The sequence below is a fragment of the Carica papaya genome, chromosome 7 (assembly GCF_054855325.1).
Source record: "Carica papaya isolate Zhongbai chromosome 7, ASM5485532v1, whole genome shotgun sequence".
Lineage (NCBI taxonomy): Eukaryota > Viridiplantae > Streptophyta > Magnoliopsida > Brassicales > Caricaceae > Carica > Carica papaya.
In genome coordinates, this window is record NC_142315.1 from 22,244,792 (window position 1) to 22,267,895 (window position 23,104).

General features: G+C 33.8%; 1 protein-coding gene across 8 annotated transcripts; it reads right to left on the minus strand.

The window, feature by feature from the left end:
* Positions 1-3,871: 3,871 nt before the first annotated feature.
* On the minus strand, positions 3,872-14,515 carry LOC110818540 (uncharacterized). Of its 8 annotated transcripts, XM_088207274.1 has the most exons (8): positions 14,292-14,515; positions 12,363-12,500; positions 12,063-12,190; positions 11,612-11,828; positions 11,388-11,510; positions 10,515-10,733; positions 4,412-4,840; positions 3,872-4,295 (listed from the first exon to the last, which is right to left on the minus strand). In XM_088207274.1, exons 4-7 carry the CDS (start codon positions 11,771-11,773, stop codon positions 4,418-4,420), a joined length of 927 nt encoding a protein of 308 aa, XP_088063400.1. In that variant the 5' UTR covers positions 11,774-11,828; positions 12,063-12,190; positions 12,363-12,500; positions 14,292-14,515; the 3' UTR covers positions 3,872-4,295; positions 4,412-4,417. The 8 variants fall into 8 exon arrangements, with proteins under 8 accessions (XP_088063400.1, XP_088063395.1, XP_088063392.1 ...); XM_088207269.1 differs by having other exon boundaries at positions 3,872-4,840; positions 12,115-12,190; XM_088207266.1 differs by having other exon boundaries at positions 3,872-4,840.
* Positions 14,516-23,104: the final 8,589 nt, after the last annotated feature.

Sequence of the window (23,104 nt, forward strand, 5' to 3'; positions counted from 1 at the left end):
CATATAAAGAAAGATGAGTAGAGAAGGGATATTTTAAGGTTCACTACATTGGATTGCTCAATTTTTTACTTAAAAAAAAAAGATCAAATCTATTCACATTTATTTTTTAAATATTATATTGAATACCACATAACATTTATTTATATAGAGGACAATTAAAAAGTATTGGGTGATGTTAAATTTGAAACGTAATATCATACTTAATACTAATTAAATGGAGAAACTAAATAAAAAAAAAATTAAATTAAAAAATTGATGAGTTAATTTGATTGAATATTAAATAAAAATTTATAATATAAAAGTAAAATCATTATTTTACTATAATGTAAAATATCCAATTCTCAAACTCAATTTCTTTTTTATTTTTTTTTAAAGGAAAAAAAGATAGTTTCATTGTTTGTTTTAACACCCCTATTGTATAGGGTATGGGCCATGGGTTACCTATAGAATGGAATGAGTGGGATAATTTTTCACAAACACACACACACACACACATATATATATATATATATATATACATATAAATGGTTATAAGTACTGTTTTGTTTCCATCCCTAACCGAGCTTTCTTTTAATGGTTTACTTTCATAATCTTGTCTGTCACTGATTGCCACATCTTTCTCTTATTTTTCCAATAATTATTTTTTAGTAGAATGTAATCCATATAACGTTTATGATTTTACTAAAAAATCTTTTTATAGATTATTTTTAACCAAGTTTATAAAAATAAATATAAAATCATAGTAAAATTTTCCCATTGTAGATTCAATTATACATGTATGATTTTATATATATGTATGTATGTATGATGTAAATGTACCCGTGAGCAGAGATGGGTGTGCTCAAATTTTTATGGAAAAACAGAAAGGAAAATAAAAAAGAAAGTGGCGTGTAAGCGAAGGCAATGATTTATAACAAAAATTTGGGATTTATGGGAATAAGAATTTCAACTTGGAAGATAAAATTCTGCAAACAAGATGCTCCCACTTGTGTCTATACATTTATATCCATATGTAGGCCTATTACGTATAATATATATAGAGATACATATTCGGTGTGTGATGTGAAATGCTCTCTCTTTATATTAACAAGAAAAAACCCACACAAAAAAAAAAAAAAAAAAAAAGCTGGAATCCACTGTAGATTGAAAAAAAAGTTAGTGTCATTTTCCCATCTCTGGATCTACACGAACTCCATTTATTTCCAATCTTCTTCTTGCATCTTTTTCGAGTTCATATCATAAATATTGTAAGGATATTCAATCTCCAACAAGGTAAAACCTAAACTCATAGATTCAACTTGAATTACTCTTTTGGTTATTTGATTTTTAAATATACAAAAACATAAAAGCTTCCCCCCCCCCAACACCCTACCCTACTTGGTTCTTGTTTGTATTCTCAACTAAACAATAAATAAATGTAAAGTAGAAATTTAATTAAAAAAACTTGGGTGTGAGCAGAGCAAGAGATAGCCAGAATTAGGGGGGCCTACTGGAATGATACCCACATGGGCTTTTCACATCACATTTTATAATAATTTTAAAATTAGGTAATTGTACAACTCATACAGGGACAATATTGTCATTTTACTACTAACTCCGCGGACAGGCTGTGTGATTAGGTCAAGCATATCATTACATGATAATGATCTTCAACGTTGAACCAAAAAAAAAAAAAACAAAAACAAAATACTATCCAAATATAGGTGTAGGTGTATTACCAAATATATAAATTAACTTTTTTTTAAAAAAATAAAATAAAATGAAAAAAAAGAATTGTTTAATCCACCCCACCTACAGTATCTCTTAAGATTTGAATCCTTCAACTAACAACAAATTACTCGATCTAAATAAAATGAACAAGAGGGCACACGTATGCCTACATGTAAATCATATAAAATGTTATAAAGACAAAATATATATTATAAATGACCGGCCTTCTTTAATTTAATTTGGAGAAACAAAAATGGTGTCTGGTTCCGAGGAAAACACAAAAGAAAGTTTTTTTTTTTTTTTTTTTTTGTGTGGTTTTTTACTGTGCATACTTAAATGCATTATTATGGTGTGAGAATAAAGAATTTTACATAGTTTCTCTGTTTTTTTATATGAGATTTATATACACGTATGTTATTTTTTTGTTGTATAAATGAAATACACACACACACATATATATATATATATCCAAAATAAACAGCAATTATCTTATTATTTTTAGGCCGTTGTAACAACGATTTGATACGTTTGTGATATATTTATATTACGTTAAATAAAGAATTTGATTAACAATTCTAAATAATAATTCAAGTCAATCATTTTTAATTATTTGAATTTGAACGGACATAAAATAGTGAACTGATGAGAATACAACTGAGAAACTAAACTTAAAAGTCAGACAATTTATTATCTGTTTAATGATATTGTTTTTTTTTTTAAAAAAAATATCTAATTAAGATTTTATTTGAAATAATTTTATATACGTTCGTAACATTCATTTATAAATAAACATTTAACTTAAACTAAAAGTATTGTTTGAATCTGCATTGATTTTTATACAAATTTAATTTTTATTAGAATTCTTTTTTTTTTTTTTTATTAAAGTAAATATGAATTATAAGAAATACTGGAGGAAACTTACAATGCAAGTAGCAGTCATGAAAAACGTATACATAAATGTATACGTATGATGTACATATATCTAAGTTTTCGTGGAGGACTTAAAATTCAAAAAGTCTATAATTAGTGATAATTAATAGAATAATAAGCTATTGCAACAAAGAAAACCTAAAATCATTAATCACTAATTTCCTATTAAAATACTTTTGGTAGTTTCCTAGGAAGCTTAATCTGGGTACAGGATATCTAAACTCAAAAATCTTCACCATTTGATTTTGTTACCAATTTTAGATTCATCACCCACTCAGCCACCAAACAAACCATAAAATTATTAGCGAAACAAGAAGCTGGTACTAGCCGACCCAATATGGGGATTTGGGAGTTGGATGATGGATGAAAAATGGACCATTAACAAGAAATCAAAGTAGACCCAGGCCTAAAAAATATCAAACTTGCAGGCTGGTCTATCCAGCATGGTCTGGCCCTCGAAATATTTTTTTTTGTGTTGATGCATTTCTCCACGCCACATCTCAAATCTAAATCCCTTAGGGTTGAGAAAAAGACAATACTCAGACTAGTTAAAAAATCTTACCTGACGCTGCCCATAGAAAAGATATTTTTAAAAGATCAAAACAGAAGGGGACCGAGGCCAGTTTGATCTGGTAGATACGGTGAGCCAGGCAAAAGATCTGGTAGAGACATGGTGAGCCCAGTTGGTGAAAACTAAGAGTTGACTGATAAAAAAAAATGAAATTAAAAAAGCAAGTGTAAATATGTAAAGCCCGTTTCTCGAATTTTATATTGGTTCCTCTGGCATTTAAAAATGGGTTATGTTTAAATTATAAATATTTTTCAAATATGATATTTGAACATTACGACTTGTCAGTTTTCAATTTTCATTGATACGAAATAAAATTAGAAAAAAAAAAAAAAAACCAAATATTAGTTATTCACTAAATTTTAAATTTTTATTTCATTTTCAATAAGATTGTCCACTTAAATGTGTGGAAGCAAAATGAGAATTTGTGTTTATTTGGAATTTTATCTCATACCAAAATCACGCATTATCACTCCTAAGGCAAGAAAAAAAAAAAAAAAAAAAAAAAAAAAAAAAGACATTTACTCGTCGTATTATGAATTTATGTTTCATGCGTGCAGCCGAAATCGTTATATTTTTAAAACTTTCTAACGTGAGAGTAATTCAGAAAAGATATCAAAAGTGAATATCAAAAATAAAATTAAGACTTATATAAACACAAACTTCAAAAGTCCATGTTTATTAAAACCAAATCTACAGCACGTATGAACTGCGTCTGAAGTTCGTCAAAACTTCCATTACAAAGCAATTAAATGTTACATATAAAATTTCTATCTTTACAACTTCCCCTGCTCGCTTTACAAGAATGGAGGAGGAGCTCGTGCTCGTCATTTAGCCTTTTCACTTCCCTCTTTAGGTGATTCTTTGAAAAGGTTTCACCTGTCAAACTCATCAAAGGCTTTTATCCATATAAGCCATTGTTTATTTGTTGAAATTTTGTATTTCCTTCAGATGAATTTTTGAGCATATATAGAGAGGAATCAAGTGCTAGAATCAGGTCATGCTTTTACATACAGCTTTGGCCTCATTGAGGACTCCAGCAATTTTTAAGCCCTACTCCCCGAGAATTTGATTCCAGCAAAATCTCCTAGTTAAGTTCAGAAATTTACAAATTAATTCTACAAATAAAATCCATATTCCAAACAAAGCCTTGCATCAAGTATTGCCATTTTACCGAAAGAGATGAGAAGGCAAAGCAAGCACCTAAACTTACTCCACCTTTGACCTCTTTCTAGCTAAAAATCGTTCTTTAGCAGCAGCAAGTGCATCTTCACTTCTTTTATGATGATTGAGATTTGGCTGATTACTAGATGGCTGTTTATCTGAAGATTTTTCTTCTGCTGAGACATCTGAAGATCGCTTATCAGAAACTGTTTTTGAATCCGAGGGCTCAAAGCTTCTGACTGAAGCAGCAGAAGTTTCAGCCTGAGGCCCCTCTTTCACCCTGGAAGACTCTGAAGAAGTGTGCGACTGATGCCTCTCTGAGGTATCCATCTCTTTGGCCTCTTGAGTCTCTTGCTTCCTGGACTCAGCAAGCTTCTTTGCCTCTATTTCATCAATCTCTTTTGCACCAAATGCAACATTTTTCCCAATATTGAAGTAAAAATCACTCAAGTCACTCTTCTTGGTAACCTTTATAACAAACAAATGAAAGCAAAATCTCTCAGTAAACACAGTTCTACAGAAGTTCTACCATATTGGAAATGATAGATCTCAATCAATTTATTATACGGAAAAATATAGACAGCAGCAAAAACTTACTTAATCGCATAAAGTTGCAGAATTTCAAGCATGAAGGTTGACTGAAATAATTAAAATTGAAACAACCAAGAAAGCTGTCCTAATGATCCCTTCTCCCCACCATCTTGATTGGGTTTCAACTCCAGTTTACAATGTCTAAGACATCCAGCAACAAGCCAAAAAGAAGACTGCAGAATGTATAGAAATTTTATACATGTATTGTACATGCTCAACACTGCAATTTTTACCAAATGTTACAGGGAAAAAAAAACTCATGATGCGAAAATATCTGGTTAATGGACATAGGGTCATAAGTGGGAGTGGGAAGGCAGGGGGATGAAGAGAAGGAACATCTTAATATTGAAAAACTTTTGTGTTATACACATCCCAGAACTCTGTAATTTTACCAAATGCTATATATTACAAGTTAATATGATAATAACTTACTAAAGGACCAAGGACGTGGCATCCATCCCAACTTTTTTGGTCACAACACTATTAATGCTACAACAATTCTAAATGGCAGTCTTAATCTTCTTCCATACTGAACCATAGAATTAAATAATGTTTTTCAAGGTCTTAAAGCCTAAAAACCAAGTTTTACACCCTCTTTAGATTGAGAAGAGCAGAAAGAAAGGAAAGGAAAAAGGAAAAAACAGGATGCTTACTGTTCTTTCACTTATTTGGATAAAAAATAATTCATAAAAGAATAGAAGATTCCTCTTTTCCTTAAAACTCTAATTTTTTTTTTTCCCTTTAAATTAAGAGAAACAGGAAAAAGGAATGATTTACAAATTTTGAAGAAAATTTGTCTATTTTACTCTTAGTTGCTGACTTGTCAATTTATTGATGGAAGGTAGTACTAACTTTTCTATGTTAGTAATTAACCATTTCCTTCCAAACAAAAGATAAAGCAAACCAAACAAAATATTACAACAATCATTTCCTTTATTTTTCTCCAATTTCCAATTATTCAAACAAGGAAAGCACTTCTCTGTTCTTTCCCTTTCCTTTTCAAACTGATTTTTCATTTCGGTGCTGGAATATTTTCAAGTTCAATACAGGCTCAAGAAAAAGGGATCTTCGCTCCTCCTAGCTCTTCCTTTTACTCATGGAAGCTCTCAACCAGTTTTTTAATCAAAGCTAAGGAGGAACATCTACTAAATGGCTAGGTGCTCATAATGGGAATAGAACTATAGCAGAAGAGTAGTTTTTCATTTGCTATTAACAGATGATGCAATTATATCTTGCAAGCCGGAGAGCAAGTGCTCCTGCACATATGGGTAGTTATTCTATGTTTTTGGTGTTAGCCTTCAAGATCAACTTGAGAGAACCCGGAACCACCTTGCTGTTTGGGAGAGGAATCACCTTTTATAGGATACAAACCTGACCATTGTAGAAAATACCCAATCTAACCTTCCTATCTACAAAGCAACCATTCTCCCTCTTCCTGGATAGTTGGCCAAAGGGCTTAGCGGTTATCCAATACAGAATCCAATGGGGGACTTTGAGATAGATTCCATCTAATCAGTAGTGAAACTAGTAGATATCTGATGAATTGGGGAACCTAATTGAGCGTCTATAAGAAGATTCAACAAGAGAATGCTCTCTAAGTAGTTGGGCTGCTTTCCTCACTTTAAATGTATATTCCTCCTTATTAAGATGACAGTCACTTGGTGCCTTGTGAATACACATTCATTCTTCTGAAAAACAGAAAAGAAATGTGTTCTCATCTTAGAAGCATCATTTGCTTCTTTATTACTCGGTCAGGTGATATTTAAATTGAACCACAAATTACTGAAAAAGCTAAAAAACACTCCTCTAGTCAATATTGAGAAACTTGTACAAGAAAAATGTAAATAGATTTCCTTTAGCTCATGATAACCTAAAGAAAGATCAGTTGTCCAATAAGACCGTGCAATTATTCAAGCCATTCTCTGAAAGCACAACATAAATAAATAGCACATCATAAAGAATATCTATCCGAGAAACAGAAGATGAAAATAATTAGTTACACTATTAAGAATAGTAGGCAGGCATTAACACATCTAGAGGCTAGAATAACTTGCCAACATGTGGGTGAATGCCAACATGTGGGAGGCAGACAAATTTTAGATGCTGCACTTGATACGAATTGGTGTACAAGAAGAGGAAGGGGGTTCTATGTAAGCTTGATATAGAGAAAGCAGACCGTTATGTAAATTGGAACTTTCTGGATTACTTTCTAATGAGAATAGAATTTGGGAGAAACAGTGTAGATGGATTAAATTCTGCATAACTACCACATCTTTTGTAGTAATGGTTAATAGAGGCATGTCTTCTTTTCTCAAGGCTACTAGTGGTCTCAGACAGAGAAACCCGTTGTACCTGTTGCTCTTTATTGTGGTAACAGAAGTTTTGAATAAGTTGTTGATAAGAGTCAGACAGTTAAAATTATCCAGAGGTCTTAAAGTGGGAGTAGGGAAACATGCTAATGAGGTAACCCATCTGTTCTTTGCAGATGATATTATGCTATTTTGTGAGCCGGACGAACGAGTAATGCTCAACCTCAGGTGTGTCTTGATGGGTTCCCAAGACGTTTCAGGACTCGGCACTAATTTTACCAAGTCTGAGTTGATTAGACAAGGTGATGAGAGAGATACTGAGACTGGCATGGGTTTAGGTTGTAAAGCAGTAAAATTGTCAATTAAAGATTGAGGTTACCGTTGGAGACCAATTATAAAGAGGTGGGAACGTGGGATCCTGTATTGGCAAGGTTTGAGAAGAGGTTAGTGGGATTGAAGAGAACTCTTCTTTCTAAAAGGGGGAGACACTCTCATCAAAAACACGTTACTTAACCTACCCATTTATTATATGTTGCTCCTGACCATTCCAGTAAGTGTTGCCAAAAGATTAGAAACAACTTAGTATAGATCCCTATAGGGCAATTTGGAGGAAAAAAGAAGATATCATTTGGTAGCCTGGGATGAGATTAAGAAGATATCCTTGACAGTCATTAAAAGCACTCTCACTAATGTTCCTGTCTATAATTTATTCGCTTTGACCATCCCTATGAAAATTGCTAAGAGGCTGGACAGTATTCAGTGTCGTTTTCTTTGAGGGGATGATAAGAGTAATAGGAAATACTATTTGGTTAGGTGGGACGAAGTGACGTTGCCCCAAGGGAGAAAGGGGGGGGGGGGGGGGTCTGGGTATTAGGTCCTTGGTGGAATTGAATAAAGCTTTGTTGGGGAAGTGGTTGTGGATGTTTTGGTGTACGGTCATTGGGGCGAGGTGGGGTGCAGGAATTGCAAGGGGTGTGTTAGGCCTCATGGGTTGGGTTTGTGGAAGGGTATATGTATGGGGAGGGAGAAGTTTTTGGAAGAGATTCAGTGGAAGATTGGGAGGGATAATGTCATTAAATTTTGGGAGGATGAGTGGTTAGAGAGGGGTAGTCTCAAAAATCAATTCCTAAGAGTTTATAACTTCGTGACGAGGAAGGATGTGGAGGTGGGGAAGGTGTTTAGGGGAAGGGATGGGAGGAATGGGTGAGATATTGACTTGGTTATAAATTTGAATGATTAGGAGATAGATGAGTTTACAAGGCTTCTACAGGTTCTTGCGGATGTTCACTTGGGTTCGGACAATGATATGATTATTTGGAACTTCAAGAATGAGGACAATTTCACGGTGAAATCCTTCTATGACTTTTTGACATCCAAAGAGAACAATAGTAAATATTTCCCAGTTCAACAGATATGGAAAGTAAACGCACCACCAAGAATCGCTTTTTTTGCTCGGGAAGCGTGTTAAGAATGTATTCTCACTATTGATAAGTTGATGAAAATAGGTCACATTATGGCTAGCGGGTGCTATCTTTGCATGAATGCTGCGGAATCGTGCAATCATCTTCTTCGTTAATACCTAGTGACTTATAGTTTACGGTGTATGGTTTATAGTCTATTGAGTATAACTTGGGTGATTGGGGGGTCAACGAAAAATGAGTTATGGGCTTGGGATGGGATTAGAACTAGTACTAAGTTTGTTAAAATAATTCTTTTGTCTATTTTTTAGGTTGTCTGAAAAGAGATGAACAATAGAGCTTTCAATGGGTGTGTAAGGGATATTGGTAGAATTAGAGATAAATGGTTTCATACTTTTGAGATATTAATCCTGGGTCATGACATATACAGGTGGGATGATTTTGGGAGGGTGGATTTTTGATACTTTCACCGATTTGTAAATTTTTTGTATAGAGGCAACACCTCCTCGGTGTCATATACGTAATATATAGGTTTTTTTTATCTCAAAAAAGAAGCCAATATCCAAGGAGTTTTAGGATTAAGATCTTTCCTGGGAACGAAAATGGCCTTACAGGGTAAATAGCTTTGGAGGTTTATGAAAGAAGGTGTGTCGTGGATAAAGGTGATAGAAGTGAAGTTCGGAACAAATGAGAGAGGTTGGTGTATTAGAGCCTTATCAAGACCATAAGGGAAAGGAATGTGGAAAAAAATTTGTATGGCAAGGATCGGTTCCAAGTTTGCATTAAATAAAGGGTTGATAAGGGTCACATAGTCAGATTTTGGCAGGATCCATGGCTGGAAGGCAGAGTCCTTAAAGATCAATATCCTTAGATTTTTGCCATCGCACAACAGAAAGATATTACGATAAGTGATTCAATTAGAGAACTAAAAGGAGGGGGAGAAAGGAGTGACATGTAAATATGCTAACAAAACTTAAGAATTGAGAGATTAATGAGTATGAGAATCTCCTAAGCACTCTATCTCTCATGTGATTGGATTGTAGTAATGACCAGCCAGTGTGGAGTCTCATTAATACATGGTCCTTTTCGGTTAGATCTTTTTACAAATATCTGGCTAAGTATGAAAACACTAGTACTAGGTTTCCTTTTAGACAAATATGAATGTCAAAGTCCCTTCCAAATTTGCTTTCTTTGCATGGGAGGTCGGTAGGGGGTGCATTCTTAATATTGACAAATTGATGAGAATGGAACAGATTTTGGTGAACAATTGCTATCTGTGTAAAAGCGCTGCAGAGACTTGTAATCATGTACTACTATGATACCCGGTTGCCTACAAGCTATGGACGATGGTTTACAGGTTATTGGAAATCAATTAGGTGATGTTGAGTCAGTTAAAGATGAAATCTAGGTGTGAAAGGGTATTAGCGGTCAGAGGAAACATGTGGACCTCATCATGCTCACCATTTTTTAGATGGTTTGTAAAGAGAGGAACAAAAGAGCTTCCGTGAGGGTAGATGATGATGATGATAATGATTCTGTTATGTTAGGATATATGGTTTCAAACTCTTGGTTTTTCGATACTGAGTCATCCTCCCAATTCAATGAATGATTTAGGGGACTTTGTTAACGTATTGATAGATATGTAAATATTTTGTATATTGGTTGGCATCCCCTTGGTATTTGTTAATCAATGATAAATATTATATTTTTTATTTCAAAAAATAATAGTAAAAAAATAACTCAATATCACATGAGGATCAAACTAATAGGCAGATCAACTATAAGTAGTAACAAATGAAGCTAGAAAGAAAAGCTTGAACTTACGTCATCTTTCTCTTCTCGAAGTTCCCGCAAGCGCTCTTCCTCTATCCATTTCGCCTGCTCTGCGAGTTTCTTCTTGTAAGCACTTGTGATGAACTTGTCCTTTTCAGCATAAAGATGGTCATCTTTGCTTCTCTCTTTAGCGAGTTTTCTTTCATATATTATGTCATGTTCCCGTTGTCTCTCCTCTGCCTTTTTAATCAAATGCTGAATGTACTTTGGCTGAAACAAGGACGAACACCCCAAACAGTTAAGTGTACCTTTCTTCCTTGTGAGAAGATGAACAATAACAAAAGACTCATAGAAGCTTCAAACAAAAATCAAGAGAAACAAAATTGCAGAAGATGCTCCGTGTTTGTATGCCTTAGTTGAATGCATTATGTATTAGGCCTATCCACCATGAGAAAACTTTGCCTTCCCAGCTGGCATGCTCAGGAATGCTGAGTGAACCTAATCTATCCAAATATATGGGGAATGGTTTCATTTTTCACTGCTTTGGCATGCACATTTGTCAAGCCTATTGACAATCAATAAAGAACATAAAGCACAAAAGTCTAGAAGTTCTTCAATTGCACTAGCAGAATGAATCTAGTAACCCATATGGAACACTCTTATATTCGATAAATGAGAACATCTTTATTTACATCTGGTTGCTAGGTAAATTTGTCAGAACATCATATCCAAGTATCACACTCAAACAACCTACGTAACAAGTTCCCCCAATAAAATTGAGACTTGCCCATTAAATAAGTAATTTTCTTGAAACCTGACAATCTAAATATGTGGCTGTATTTTCTGCTAATCACTTGTAGACATTTAAAGTAATAAAGTAGAAAAAGTAAAAAAGAAAAAACAGAGAGAGAGAGAGAGAGATACCTTCCTCTCTTGGCGGTCTTGTACTTGAGGACAGACAACCTTCTGTTTCATATCATCATAAACTCCATCATAATCAAACACTGATGGATCCTCTTCCAAAGCTTTCTTATGCTGCTCTTCAACCTTTAGAACACCAAAGCAACAGCGAATTAGAAAGGAATGAATTGCAATAAAGCACTTGCAGAGTGTCAGTATTGAAAAAAGTGACAGGAACGAAGTCTAACCTCCTTAAGAGCTTTGTTCTTGCTGGCTTGGCGAATAATCTCTCTCTCCACATCATCCTCGTCTTCGTCTTGGAACCCCAAAGGCTTTGGAAGGGGAGGTCTTGCTGGCAGCTTCCTCTGCTGCGCGGGTGGAACCCTAAGCTGCAACCCGTACTTCTTCATTGGTTTTTCTTATTCTTTTTGCTCAGTGCGATCCAAATCAAATCTCACTATTAAACTACAAGGGAAAAACAAAGTGGAAATCAGATGCTAAAAAAAAAATAATTTGTATCTATCTGGAAAAGAAAAATTAATTGCTGTACTCATGAACAAAACAAATTGAAGATCCTTCAAGGGGCTATTCCTCATGTAGAAAATGTAACTCTGCCACTAAAGTTCTTACCACAAACTGGAAAATTATTGAAGACAACAGAAAAGAAACGCTAAAAAACCATATGATGGAATTTCTTACAAATTGCTAAACTGCAAGGTAAGAAATCCATTTCCAGACTCCACTTCTGTACCTTTCCCAGTTTTTATTGTCAACCAAACAGAAGGTGTGACGCCCCACGACTAATTTGGATGGGACATCAATGTAACCTGTCATACTGACTGATTAATAACATCTGTTCTCAACATGAACAACAAAGAAACTGAATTTCATTTCTAAATATATGTCAACATAATCTCAGCCAATGCCTTCAATATAACTCTATGCATACTGTCAATGTATTCTATACTAATTCGAATTGAAAGAGAGTAATCTTATTACATGTATACTGATTTAGGCTAATGCGTGCGTGTGTGTAATATGGGGTTAGTCTCCATTTAGTCACTCTCAGAACCCTCCGCGTCCCCTTGGTGTCGGAATCCACCAGTGGCAACTCTTGTTCCGGTTCCTCCACTGTATCTGTAAATAAACATGTAATGAGCCTACACATGCCCACTAAGTCAAATTTAGAATCCGAAACAATGTATTGAAATCAGTACAATTCCTAGACTGGAACTTCCCACTCAAGACTCACCCACTCAAAACAGAATTATTTCCTCTTCCTCTATTATACCTCTCGCCTTTCACAGAATCACTCTCACCCCTCTCTCACCCCCCACAGTCCACTGACCTTCTTCTGCGAGGCTTACAGAACATCGCAGAATCTCTCGACACGCGCTCTCACTCTTAACAGCCGCTGACTTTTCTTTCTGCTAGGTTTCCAGCACTTCGCCACCATAATATTTCATACAGTTCAGCACATATGCACCCCAGCACTACCTATCACCTAACCCATACATTTTCTTGCCCCTTGTCTAACCAGACTGACCCTTGAATGGGTAAAGGTTGTACCCATTTTCTGTCAGCAGTCTTCCCTCAACACAGCAAGCCAAACCCTTACCCTTCCCAATTTATTTTTCCAATCACACCCTTCCCAGGCCTGCCTCATTCCTGTTACAACAATTTACCCTAAACATCCATTTCTTCAACCCATCTGTACTCCCAATTCCCACCTTATATTCCTATTAAATCAGATGTTATTACTATTCAGGAAAAATACAGAATAACCACCCTTACCAGGCCACTCATACCATTTTTATTAACAGATGCAACATGTATATTAGATGTAAAACCAACAAAGAAATTTCAGCACACAATGTATCCATTTATCAAACATATCCCGGCCACCAGTTGGCCACACTCTTACACCATTTTTATTAACACATGCAACATGTATATTAGATGTAAAACCAACAAGTAAAAGTCAGCACACGATGCATCCATTTATCAAACATATCCCGGCCATCAGTCGGCCAAACTCTTACACCATTTTTATTAACACATGCAACATGTATATGAGCTGTAAAACCAAGTAGTAAAAGTCAGCACACAATGCATCCATTTATCAAACATATCCCGGCCAGCAGTTGGCCACACACTCACACAAAGTTACTCCTTTATCAGGTATATCCCGGCCACCAGTTGGCCACACACTCACACAGAGTTACCCTCTACATCAGAAACAGCAAGCAATTTCTCCAGATTAGGTTTCCTAATTTACATTGAAATCCCCTGTATTCCCAACCAGATTCTCCTCCACATTTTGTCTTATAGTCATTCTATCCATTTACCATCTCTCTCCATCATTCCTTCCCAATTCAGGTCCGGTTAGCTCCCATTTGGCCTTAATCTTTCCCATGCTCCATCTCTGCAAAACAACAGTAGTTTCATACTTCCAACCATCACTATTTAGGACCTGGACCCTGTCATTTCCTTTCCCTGATCTTTTTAACTTGAACGCTGTCCGCTCACTGCCTTTTCTGCTTTCCCAGTGTTCTCTCATACCCTCCATTCACTCATCTATCCTATTTAAGTTCTCCTCACCCGTCTTCAGCAGATTTGGTCACTCCTAAGTTTAATTTCAGCTGATCATCATTTTCAGGTTTAGGTTAGCATTAATTCCGCCTATAACTCTAGCCTTCCATCACGCAGCATCTTACTCTCGACTTCCTTATGTCATTATTTAATCATCCTATACATATATATATATATATACATATATATCAGTTTATGATGCACGTCTCACCGTCTTACTCTAAGATTATCGCATCATCTCATTTCCTCAACTCTCCGATCGTGCATACTTCATTCGAAACAAGGAATTAAAATACGAATCTCAAGTTCAGTGTTTGAAATTCAAATTTGTCTTACCTCTTGCTTCCAAATTGGCGTCCGTCGCAGCAGTGGTCCTCCTTCGGACCCTTCTCGTCCCCGCGGATTCCTGACGGAAACCCCTCCTTCGAATCCCCCTCGAATCGTGCTGCCCGTCTCCTCTTCGCTCGAACTCTCTGCTCTCACTCCCTTTCTCTCTCTAGGTCGCCGCTCCCCTCCTCCACTCCAGCTTCCTCCCTTCTCTTCTGGTAATCTTACCCTGAAACCTTGTTTTGTTGCGAGTGAGAAGAACAAAAGGGAGCTCGTTCGTGCAAGGCTTCGGACCGGGCTAATGGGCTTGGGTTTTTTAGTTTGGGCCAACGGAGACATTAGGCTAGCTGGGTGTTACAGAAGTGAGAGAATTCCTAATATAATTTCCGATAATTCATGGGCCGGAACACAATATCGAATTCACATTTTATGCCTACATTATCCTTTTAATTGAAATACGTATCACCAACCATCTAATATTAGCTGGATAATATTAATCTTCATGAATATTAATTTCGATAATTCAAGAGTATAATTTTATTAAAAAATAAAACTTTTACCAAGTGTTATTATTATTAGACCAATTAGAATATTTATTATTATTTTTTCCCCAGTAATATCACATATTATTACATAACTCTAGTCAACTAAAATATAGGGCAATGATTAATAGATTTTAGTTGTAATACCTCGTTCCCTTTTTTCGACGGTGTTAAAATAACATATTCTACTATTTCATATCAGCATACATAATGCAATGAATTCAAATCGATTTACATAACAATCAGTAATGTGGTACAAATATTTTTACAACAATTCATAAAAAGTTCAAGGTCATCTTAATGAATACAGTAATGTACAAAAATTCTAAATTTATTGTAGTATGTTTGTTAATATGAAATAGAGGAATAGCTTATCTCAATACAGCCGAGAAAGGAAAATGGAACGTTACATTCATGACAAAGTGTTGCTAATTTTTTAAACTTAACGATTCTTAATTAATATTAATAATTAATAATAGGTTATTTTATTTTGTATTCATGTTAAATGAAATAAAATTATGTGTAACAAGAAAAAAATGTATTTTGCCATTTCTCATAATAATTCTTTTGGTTGAAAATTGGTACGTATCATAACCTTAAAACTCTAGGATCCAAGAACTGGTAAGAGAGAGAAGAGAGAAAACGAAAAAAAGATGGCGTATCTTATACGATGAATATAAATAATACATACTTTATTTTATTATTATTAAAAAAAATCAACCTACCAATTAAGTTTGCGGAAATATTTATAAAACTATTAATTATAATAAAATATACTTATTCTAAAAAATAATTTCTGAAATAATAAATTAAGGATGGATATAATTTTTGTAACGCGACATGTTTAAGCTTTAAATTAAGCAATATACAAATTTACCGTGTTAAGTTATGCGTTTAAATATAAATAATTAAATTATGTATAAATTAAATCTCAAGAAAATTATAAAAAATCAAAATTTGTCCTAACTATTTAAAAATTTAATTCATAGACCCAAATGAAGAAAAAAATTAATTTTGAGAATTATTTTGTAATTCCTAAAAATGGGCCACCTCAGTCGATTAATGTGGTCACGAGTCAATCACAGGGGGGGCCACGTGGCGTTTGACATGCATATGTGGTCAGCCACGTAAGTGTACTAATGTATGCAAATCAAATGGCCATACGCAAAGATGTCGATCCAACAGTGAAATCATGAGGCCAATTCGACAACTTTTAGGCATACAGAGGAAATGATTGTGATCCAACAGGCTACATACGAGATAGCGATCGAACGACTTGCAAACATTTGCAAATTAAACGACCTAGATCAATCAGAAGGGCGATCCAATGGCTAAGCAAATGAATGGACAAAATTTACAAACCGAACGATCTGACAGCTAGAGACACGTAAAAGAAGAAATTACATATTTGCCATTAATTAGGCTAGATCTAATATCTCTCATGCGGCCACCCCTCTTCCAAGTGGAGAGAAGAGAGAAAAAAAAAAGGAGAAATGTATCAGAAAAGAGCCCACTATAAATGGGGAGAAATTCTGCGGCCACCCGGAGCTGAAAATTGCGAAAGACAGGTGTGGTTTTTAGTGATCCGACTCTCTTCAGCGTGGTCGAATTAGAATTTTTGTGATGTGTTTTTTAGTGACTCAACTCTCTTCAGCGTGATCGAATTAGAATTTTCGTGGGTTATTTTTTAAATCTTCTTTTATCATTTTAATGAAATAAAATATTGTAGAGATAGCTTGCATGTGGTAGAACAATTTCAGAGTCTAAATTAAAATAAAATCGAGCCTTGTATGCATGAAGGATATGATATATTAAAAAGATTTTTGAAAAATAAGGTAAAATGGAGAACATAGGGTAAGGGTCTTCCTCATACACAAATTTAAAAAGTCCTAATTTAAATAGTTGTGTTGAGATATTATGAATGCCTATTGATGGGGTAAGAATGTATCGATTGTGTTTGAAATTGTGATGAAATAATGATAAGTGGTAAATAGGTCATAATTAAAAGCTTGGGAGAATTTTAAGAGATAAATAGAACTTAAGTAGATTTTGATGGATAAATAGAACTTAGGAGAAAATAAGGGATAAATTAAAAAATTTAATCTTCCCGTATTTCATAGTTTTTAAATAAAAATAGAAAAAAAAAATTCAAATATTTTTTCAGAAGTTGCTAGCATCTTTAGCTTTTATTATTGAATTAGATGATCTATGTCAAATTTTGATATTAAATAATATCATGATATATATATTTTTTTTTTTAAAAAAAGATGAATATGATGCTTATACCTTTAGTATTTTTAATATCTCAGTAATATTTTTTTACTATATTAATTGTAATATAAAAAATACATTATGATATTATTTTTAATTTATAAAATATGAAATATAGATTGATTCGGCTGATAAGTCCATTGAAACAATAATAGAAAAGAAGGGTCCTTATTAATTACAAATTTCAAATAATAACATTATTAATTAATAATGACTTTGTAGAAAACTATCATTTTAATAGTCAAGCATTTAGATACATAGATTAATGGTTTGATTTAAATAACCGATTCATGAATAAAATAATTACACCATCGTATCATTAAGGATAAAAGAATTTGTGATAAAATTGCACCAGCACGCTCAAATGATCGAATGATAAAACAAATGTAAAAAAAAAAGAACGTCGCCGAGAAAGTAATTTACCGCACGGTAGAAAAGTAAAACCTCTACAAAAAAGTAATTCATGCGTGCATTTTCTTTACCCAACGGTGGTAAGCAGAAAAAATCGTTTTTGTTTATTATCTGAAAGATGTCTTAATTTTTGTGTTTAAAGTTAATTCGTCCGATCGTTGAAAATTTTGAAGAAAATAACAAGAGTTCCCATAAGCATTATTACTTTGTCCCAGATCCTGTCTGAAAAGTTGTACATGCCAAGCTACCATCATAATAACCCCTTTTTTAAAATATGGCAACATGTCATTAACTCGTGAACATAAATTTTATTAAGGCTACCATAATTTAAGATTATGCATTCTATAAATTCATTCATTCATTTGTTTTATAACAATATTATAGAGTTTAATTTGGAGGAGGCTTAAAAAATCACATGGAAGACAAAAAAGCAAACCAACCAAATCATACACGACTTGGAGTTTAAGCAATTATCATGTTTCGCTTTTTAAGTTTTTGATTCAATAAAACATTACGCCGTGAAGGAATACACCTAAAACTTATATTATATTTTAATTTTAATTTTATAAAATTAAAAGTTCGAATCAAATTTAATTAGAATTAATTATAAATTTTTATAGAAATTAGAGCATCATTAAATTAACATTATTATTATTATTATTTTTGGGTTCTGATTCATGGAAAAATTGACATGATTATTTTGAACATGTAATCAGCAATACACATCAAAATCACTGAACCTAAGCAACATCTCAATAATGAAGGTAGAGACACTAAAAGTTTAATGCGGCCAAAATTATTGCACTGACGTTTTTGGATGCATGCTCCGTCCCATTTATATGTGCGCTAAAACTCATAATATAAACTATATTTCCTCTTAATTCCTACTTTTTATATTCTCTTCATATACTTTATGATTTTAAGTAAAATAAGTATAAATTTATAAATGAAATTTCCTTAAATACAGGCTAAAACTAAATTACCCTTCAATCTCACTAAATGTAATTAAAAAATTGCAAAACATTAATTTATTAAAATTGAGATTTGTTTATTAATCGTCGTCTTATTATTTCTCGTGATTACTCACAGAGCCTAATGAAATTAAATATCTAAAGGATGCTTTTTGAGGACACCAAGAGATAAGTTTCGTTTTCCTTTGATTGGAAAAACAAATTAAATTCCTTTTTGTTACTTTAATTCATGCTTTATATACTGTTCAAGACGAGATTATTTAATAGTTTAATGGCACAAAAACATGTATCATGCAATAATCCAAGACATATAATGCGTACGTACCAGAATTAGAATGCCAATTTGGCTCGATTAAACAAAATAATAAAAACTAAAAGAAAACATTGATATATAGTTAAAATATTGGGTATTATTTTTTTTAAAAAAAATTATAACTTAATCCTCATGTTCTCAATAAATATTATTATTTACTTCAATAAATTAATTACAAATAATAAAAATACTATTAAACAAAAATTATTTCTTTTTTTCCACGAGTGAACACAATAATTTTGATAAAGAATAAAAATAATTTTCACAAAATATAAAAAAGTTTGATTGAAACTGTTGAGATAATTTACTCAATCGACTAGATAAAATATAATTAATTTTTTTAAAAGATAATCAATTTTATATTTTAACTTGTTATTTGATTGAGTTTTTATGTTTGTTAAAAATATATAACTAGATTGTAATTCTATCATATAAATGAATTTAGTTATAGTTAGAATTAACAACTCATTTACTTCTTTATAATTTACCCAAAAGTACATTTTTAGTATTTATTTTTTAAGATCTGTGTTTAGAATTAATTTATAAATATGTTCAAATTTATTTATAAATTCACACTTAATTTATTTAAAAATAAAATATACACGGTAAATAAACCCTATATGGAATTATAATTATTTATTTTAAATTACATCCGAATTTAATATTTGTAATGGTTTGTTCAAACTTCACATAATTCAATATTTGATTACTTTCTATTAATTTAAAAAGAAAATTTCTCTTTTTTATTTGAATTAATTAAAAATTTACTAATAAATGTTCATAAGTGATGAGTATCGAATCCACCAAAAATAAATTCATAATTAACTAATAAAATAATATTTTAGTAAAGGTAAGAATGGTCGAATCAATAAGAAATTAAAAACTAATTTTTTTTTTGCCTTGACCGATGAATAAAAAATATACAAAATAAAATTTTTATAAATTCAACATCAGTGCAATATATAAAATAGAAAGTAAGTAAGGTAATACAAACTAGAATTTTGGCTACAAGTTAGAAACTAAATCAATTATAAGAAAGATTCTTAGTCGACAAAATAACTAACTCCAATAATGTAGTTGATCATAGATGCAATTATTCGTTTTATCCAGAATATGAAAAATCTGTAACACCTGACCCCAAAAATTTGATCCCAGATAATTCAACATTAACAAAATAATAAATCAAAACGATTTAAATTTTTTAGTTTTTGTTAATTTTGGAGAAATATGGATTTGGGATGAAATTGAAATTTATCTTGAAAAAATAGGATAAAATTGTGAATAAGATGGATGTATTTGAAAGAAAATTTTATAACAGGAGGTCAAATCGCAAATAGGAGAAATAAGGACCACATGGGACGGTCACGTCAGCAGGGATGATGAGTTAGAACGTGCCACGTGGCAGACACACTGGCACCAGTTCCACGCAGGAGGCACATGGGCAATCCACGTGCTTGGGCGATCCAACAGCCCATATCACATTCTGCGCGCACGAACGGTTTAGATGTGTTCGCTCTTCAAGCGCGATCGAACTGCTAGATTTGATTAAATTTTGTGACCTAGATTAATTCTCAAAATAAGAGAGATCCAACGACTGAGGATATGCCACGTCACCTCGAACAGACAGCCCAGATTTAATGAAGATGAGTATTTAAACTTCTCTTCGTAGGGAGCCAAAACCCTAGCCGACATAAGAGTGATCGGAGAAGAAGAAGGGAGCAGCCATAAAGTGAACTTGATGCTAGAGAACGAGACTGGCCACCATCGCCACCGCACCGAAGGCATTACCGATGCTAAAAAGGTAAGAATTTTCTCCCTTCCGCTCGGAATTGAATCCTAAGCCTTTCCATGCCTATATCAGAGCTGAAAGGCCGATGAGTGAACTGACAAATGCTAGCGAAGCTCGGTCGAGTCGTTACGCCAAAATTCAAAACTCCTCGATAACCCGTTTCCCGTTTCTCGTTTCCCTCAATTTTTTGACCATCGTGTTCCTCGTTTCCTTATGGTGTAGGTTAGCATAAGAAAAATCTCGACTGCAAAGGAGGAATGGTAGAGCTGTTGCACCGGGAGACCCCTCTCTGGTAGGATCTCAGTTTTCCCCTCTTTCATTCGATAGAGGCTCCCTAACCTTGCTTTTTGCAGGTTTCCATGCAAAATTGACTGAAACCGGCCTAAACCGATTGAAAACGGCTAGGTGAGAGGAACTGTAATCGTGGGCGGTGAGCTGGCGCTGGAGCACGGCGCCTTCACCATGCTAGAACCCTAAACCGGCTGAAAAAGTTTTAAAACACTTATTTTGGCCTTTTGGGGGTTTTTTTTGGATACATGACATGTATTTTTTATTTTTGCAGAAAAAATTCAGGAAACTCGAGAATCACTAGGAGATGCAGTGAAAAGAATGGTATTTCGAGTATAATTCCAGGGTAAGAATCCATCACTTTTTTCTCCCGTTATGGTAAATTAAAGTCTAATAACTAATAATGATGTGTTTTATAAAAATTGAAAATCTCTAAATTAATTACAAGTCACCAGTGAAGCCAGAACCGGTAAGTGTATAATTGTCATAATTGTGTTGTTTATGTTCTCTTGTACTGTCTAAATTGTCATTGTTTATTAATTTTAACTACTTTTTCGTTCATTGATTACTTGGTTGATTATTCTCACTTATCGATTGATTTGAAACAAATGTCCTAATCATGTTTTCTTGATTTTTTTATTGTCTATTTGCATGACTTACCGTTGATTTATAAATATGAAATATTAGCATATAATTGGTGATTGGTTGATGATGTGGATATATCTATGAAATATTTATCGAGTACCATGAGGAAGGGTATATGGACCCAATGCATAGCAAAAACTATGTCGTAAACATTACCTTAGTTGAACGAGACTGAAAAGTCCCATACTGGAAGGGGTTGGGATGTATAGTTCACCCTCATACCGGACAGGGTATTAAGACAGTGGTATGTTCGGTGCCCATTACCGGAGGTGTTATGGAGACGGTTAGTTAAATGATAGATTGAATATTGGGTCCATGCATAAGAGAGGATCCCTATGGACTGCCAAAGGTACTAGTAAGTGGGTAAGAAAATAAGTTATTGTCATTGTTCATTTAGATGTGAAATAAAATGCTATCCTGATTATTGTCTTCATAGGTCTGTTTTGGAAACTCATAAGGGTAAATATAGGAATAACGGTTTTTATATTAAATGATTTTATTTAAAAAGAGATAACGGTTCCATTGGTTGTTTACGATTTTTATTAACCTATGATTTTTCGTATCGGTGCTAAACGTGATATTCTTAGTAAGATAGTGTAGCTCATCCCTCTATTTAACGATTTTCAGATCAGAAAGACCAAGATCTAGATCCTGAATAGTAAGAAGAAGGTTGCGAATAAAGTTGCCTCCCGTATCCCAACAGAGTTGCTCAACGGAGGTTAACTCCATAGGATCTTTAGTTGTGTTTTCTTTTATTTATTTGTTCTGTTATTGAAAGCTTCCTTAAAGGGATATTTCCATAACCCTATTGGATATTTCAATTCATTATGTAAGAAATGTAAACTCTAAACTTTAAATTGCTTCCATCATTATTTTATTGATTCAATATTTTCATATTCATTAAATTTCGGGCCTTTACAATTAGTATCAGAGTCATATTCCTCAAAACCATTCCTTACACATAGATTTGAATCATTCAAATACAACATGATACTCAACATTTTCTTGTGAAATATAGATACAAAGATATGAAGAGAGGAAGGCCCCCACTCAACCTAACAACTCGGGATGAGTCACTTTGAGAGGATGTCGATTGACTCTTAGAGATGCTGGAGAGACTTATCTCTGCCTAGTAGGCCCGGAAAGAAAGGAGGGAGTTGTTTGACCCTCCACCACTACCACAGTATGAGCCACCACTGCAATGAGAAGATCCAGTACCACCCCAATACAGCCTTACTCCTCCACCGTATCATCCGACACCGCCAAAACAGTATAATCCGATGCCTCCACCACACAACCAAGTGTCGCCATAGGGTGACTTGGCCCTTCCCCAGCATAATCCAATCCATCTTCAACAAGACCCAGCTTCGCCCATGATGGACCCAGACTACATTGAGAGGTATAAAAGACTTAACCCATTTACCTTTGTAGGAGCATCATCTTTCGAAGAGATTGAGTACTGGTTAGCGGAGATAAAAAAGGTTTTTGCGACTCTTAGGGTGGTTTTCGAATAGAAGGTCATATTTGCTACCTGCATACTCGTGGGTGAGACAAATCGCTGGTGGAAATTGAAGCAGACCACCTTACCCATT

What these genes read in the sequence shown, in the direction of transcription:
- LOC110818540 (XM_088207268.1), bottom strand. Translation starts at nt 11,773, where the DNA reads ATGAAGAAGTACGGGTTGCAGCTTAGGGTTCCACCCGCGCAGCAGAGG. An exon ending in AGAACAAAGCTCTTAAGGAG is followed by an intron (nt 11,511 to 11,611) that starts GTTAGACTTCGT and finishes GGTGTTCTAAAG; the next exon opens with GTTGAAGAGCAGCATAAGAA. An exon ending in AAGACCGCCAAGAGAGGAAG is followed by an intron (nt 10,734 to 11,387) that starts GTATCTCTCTCT and finishes TCCTTGTTTCAG; the next exon opens with CCAAAGTACATTCAGCATTT.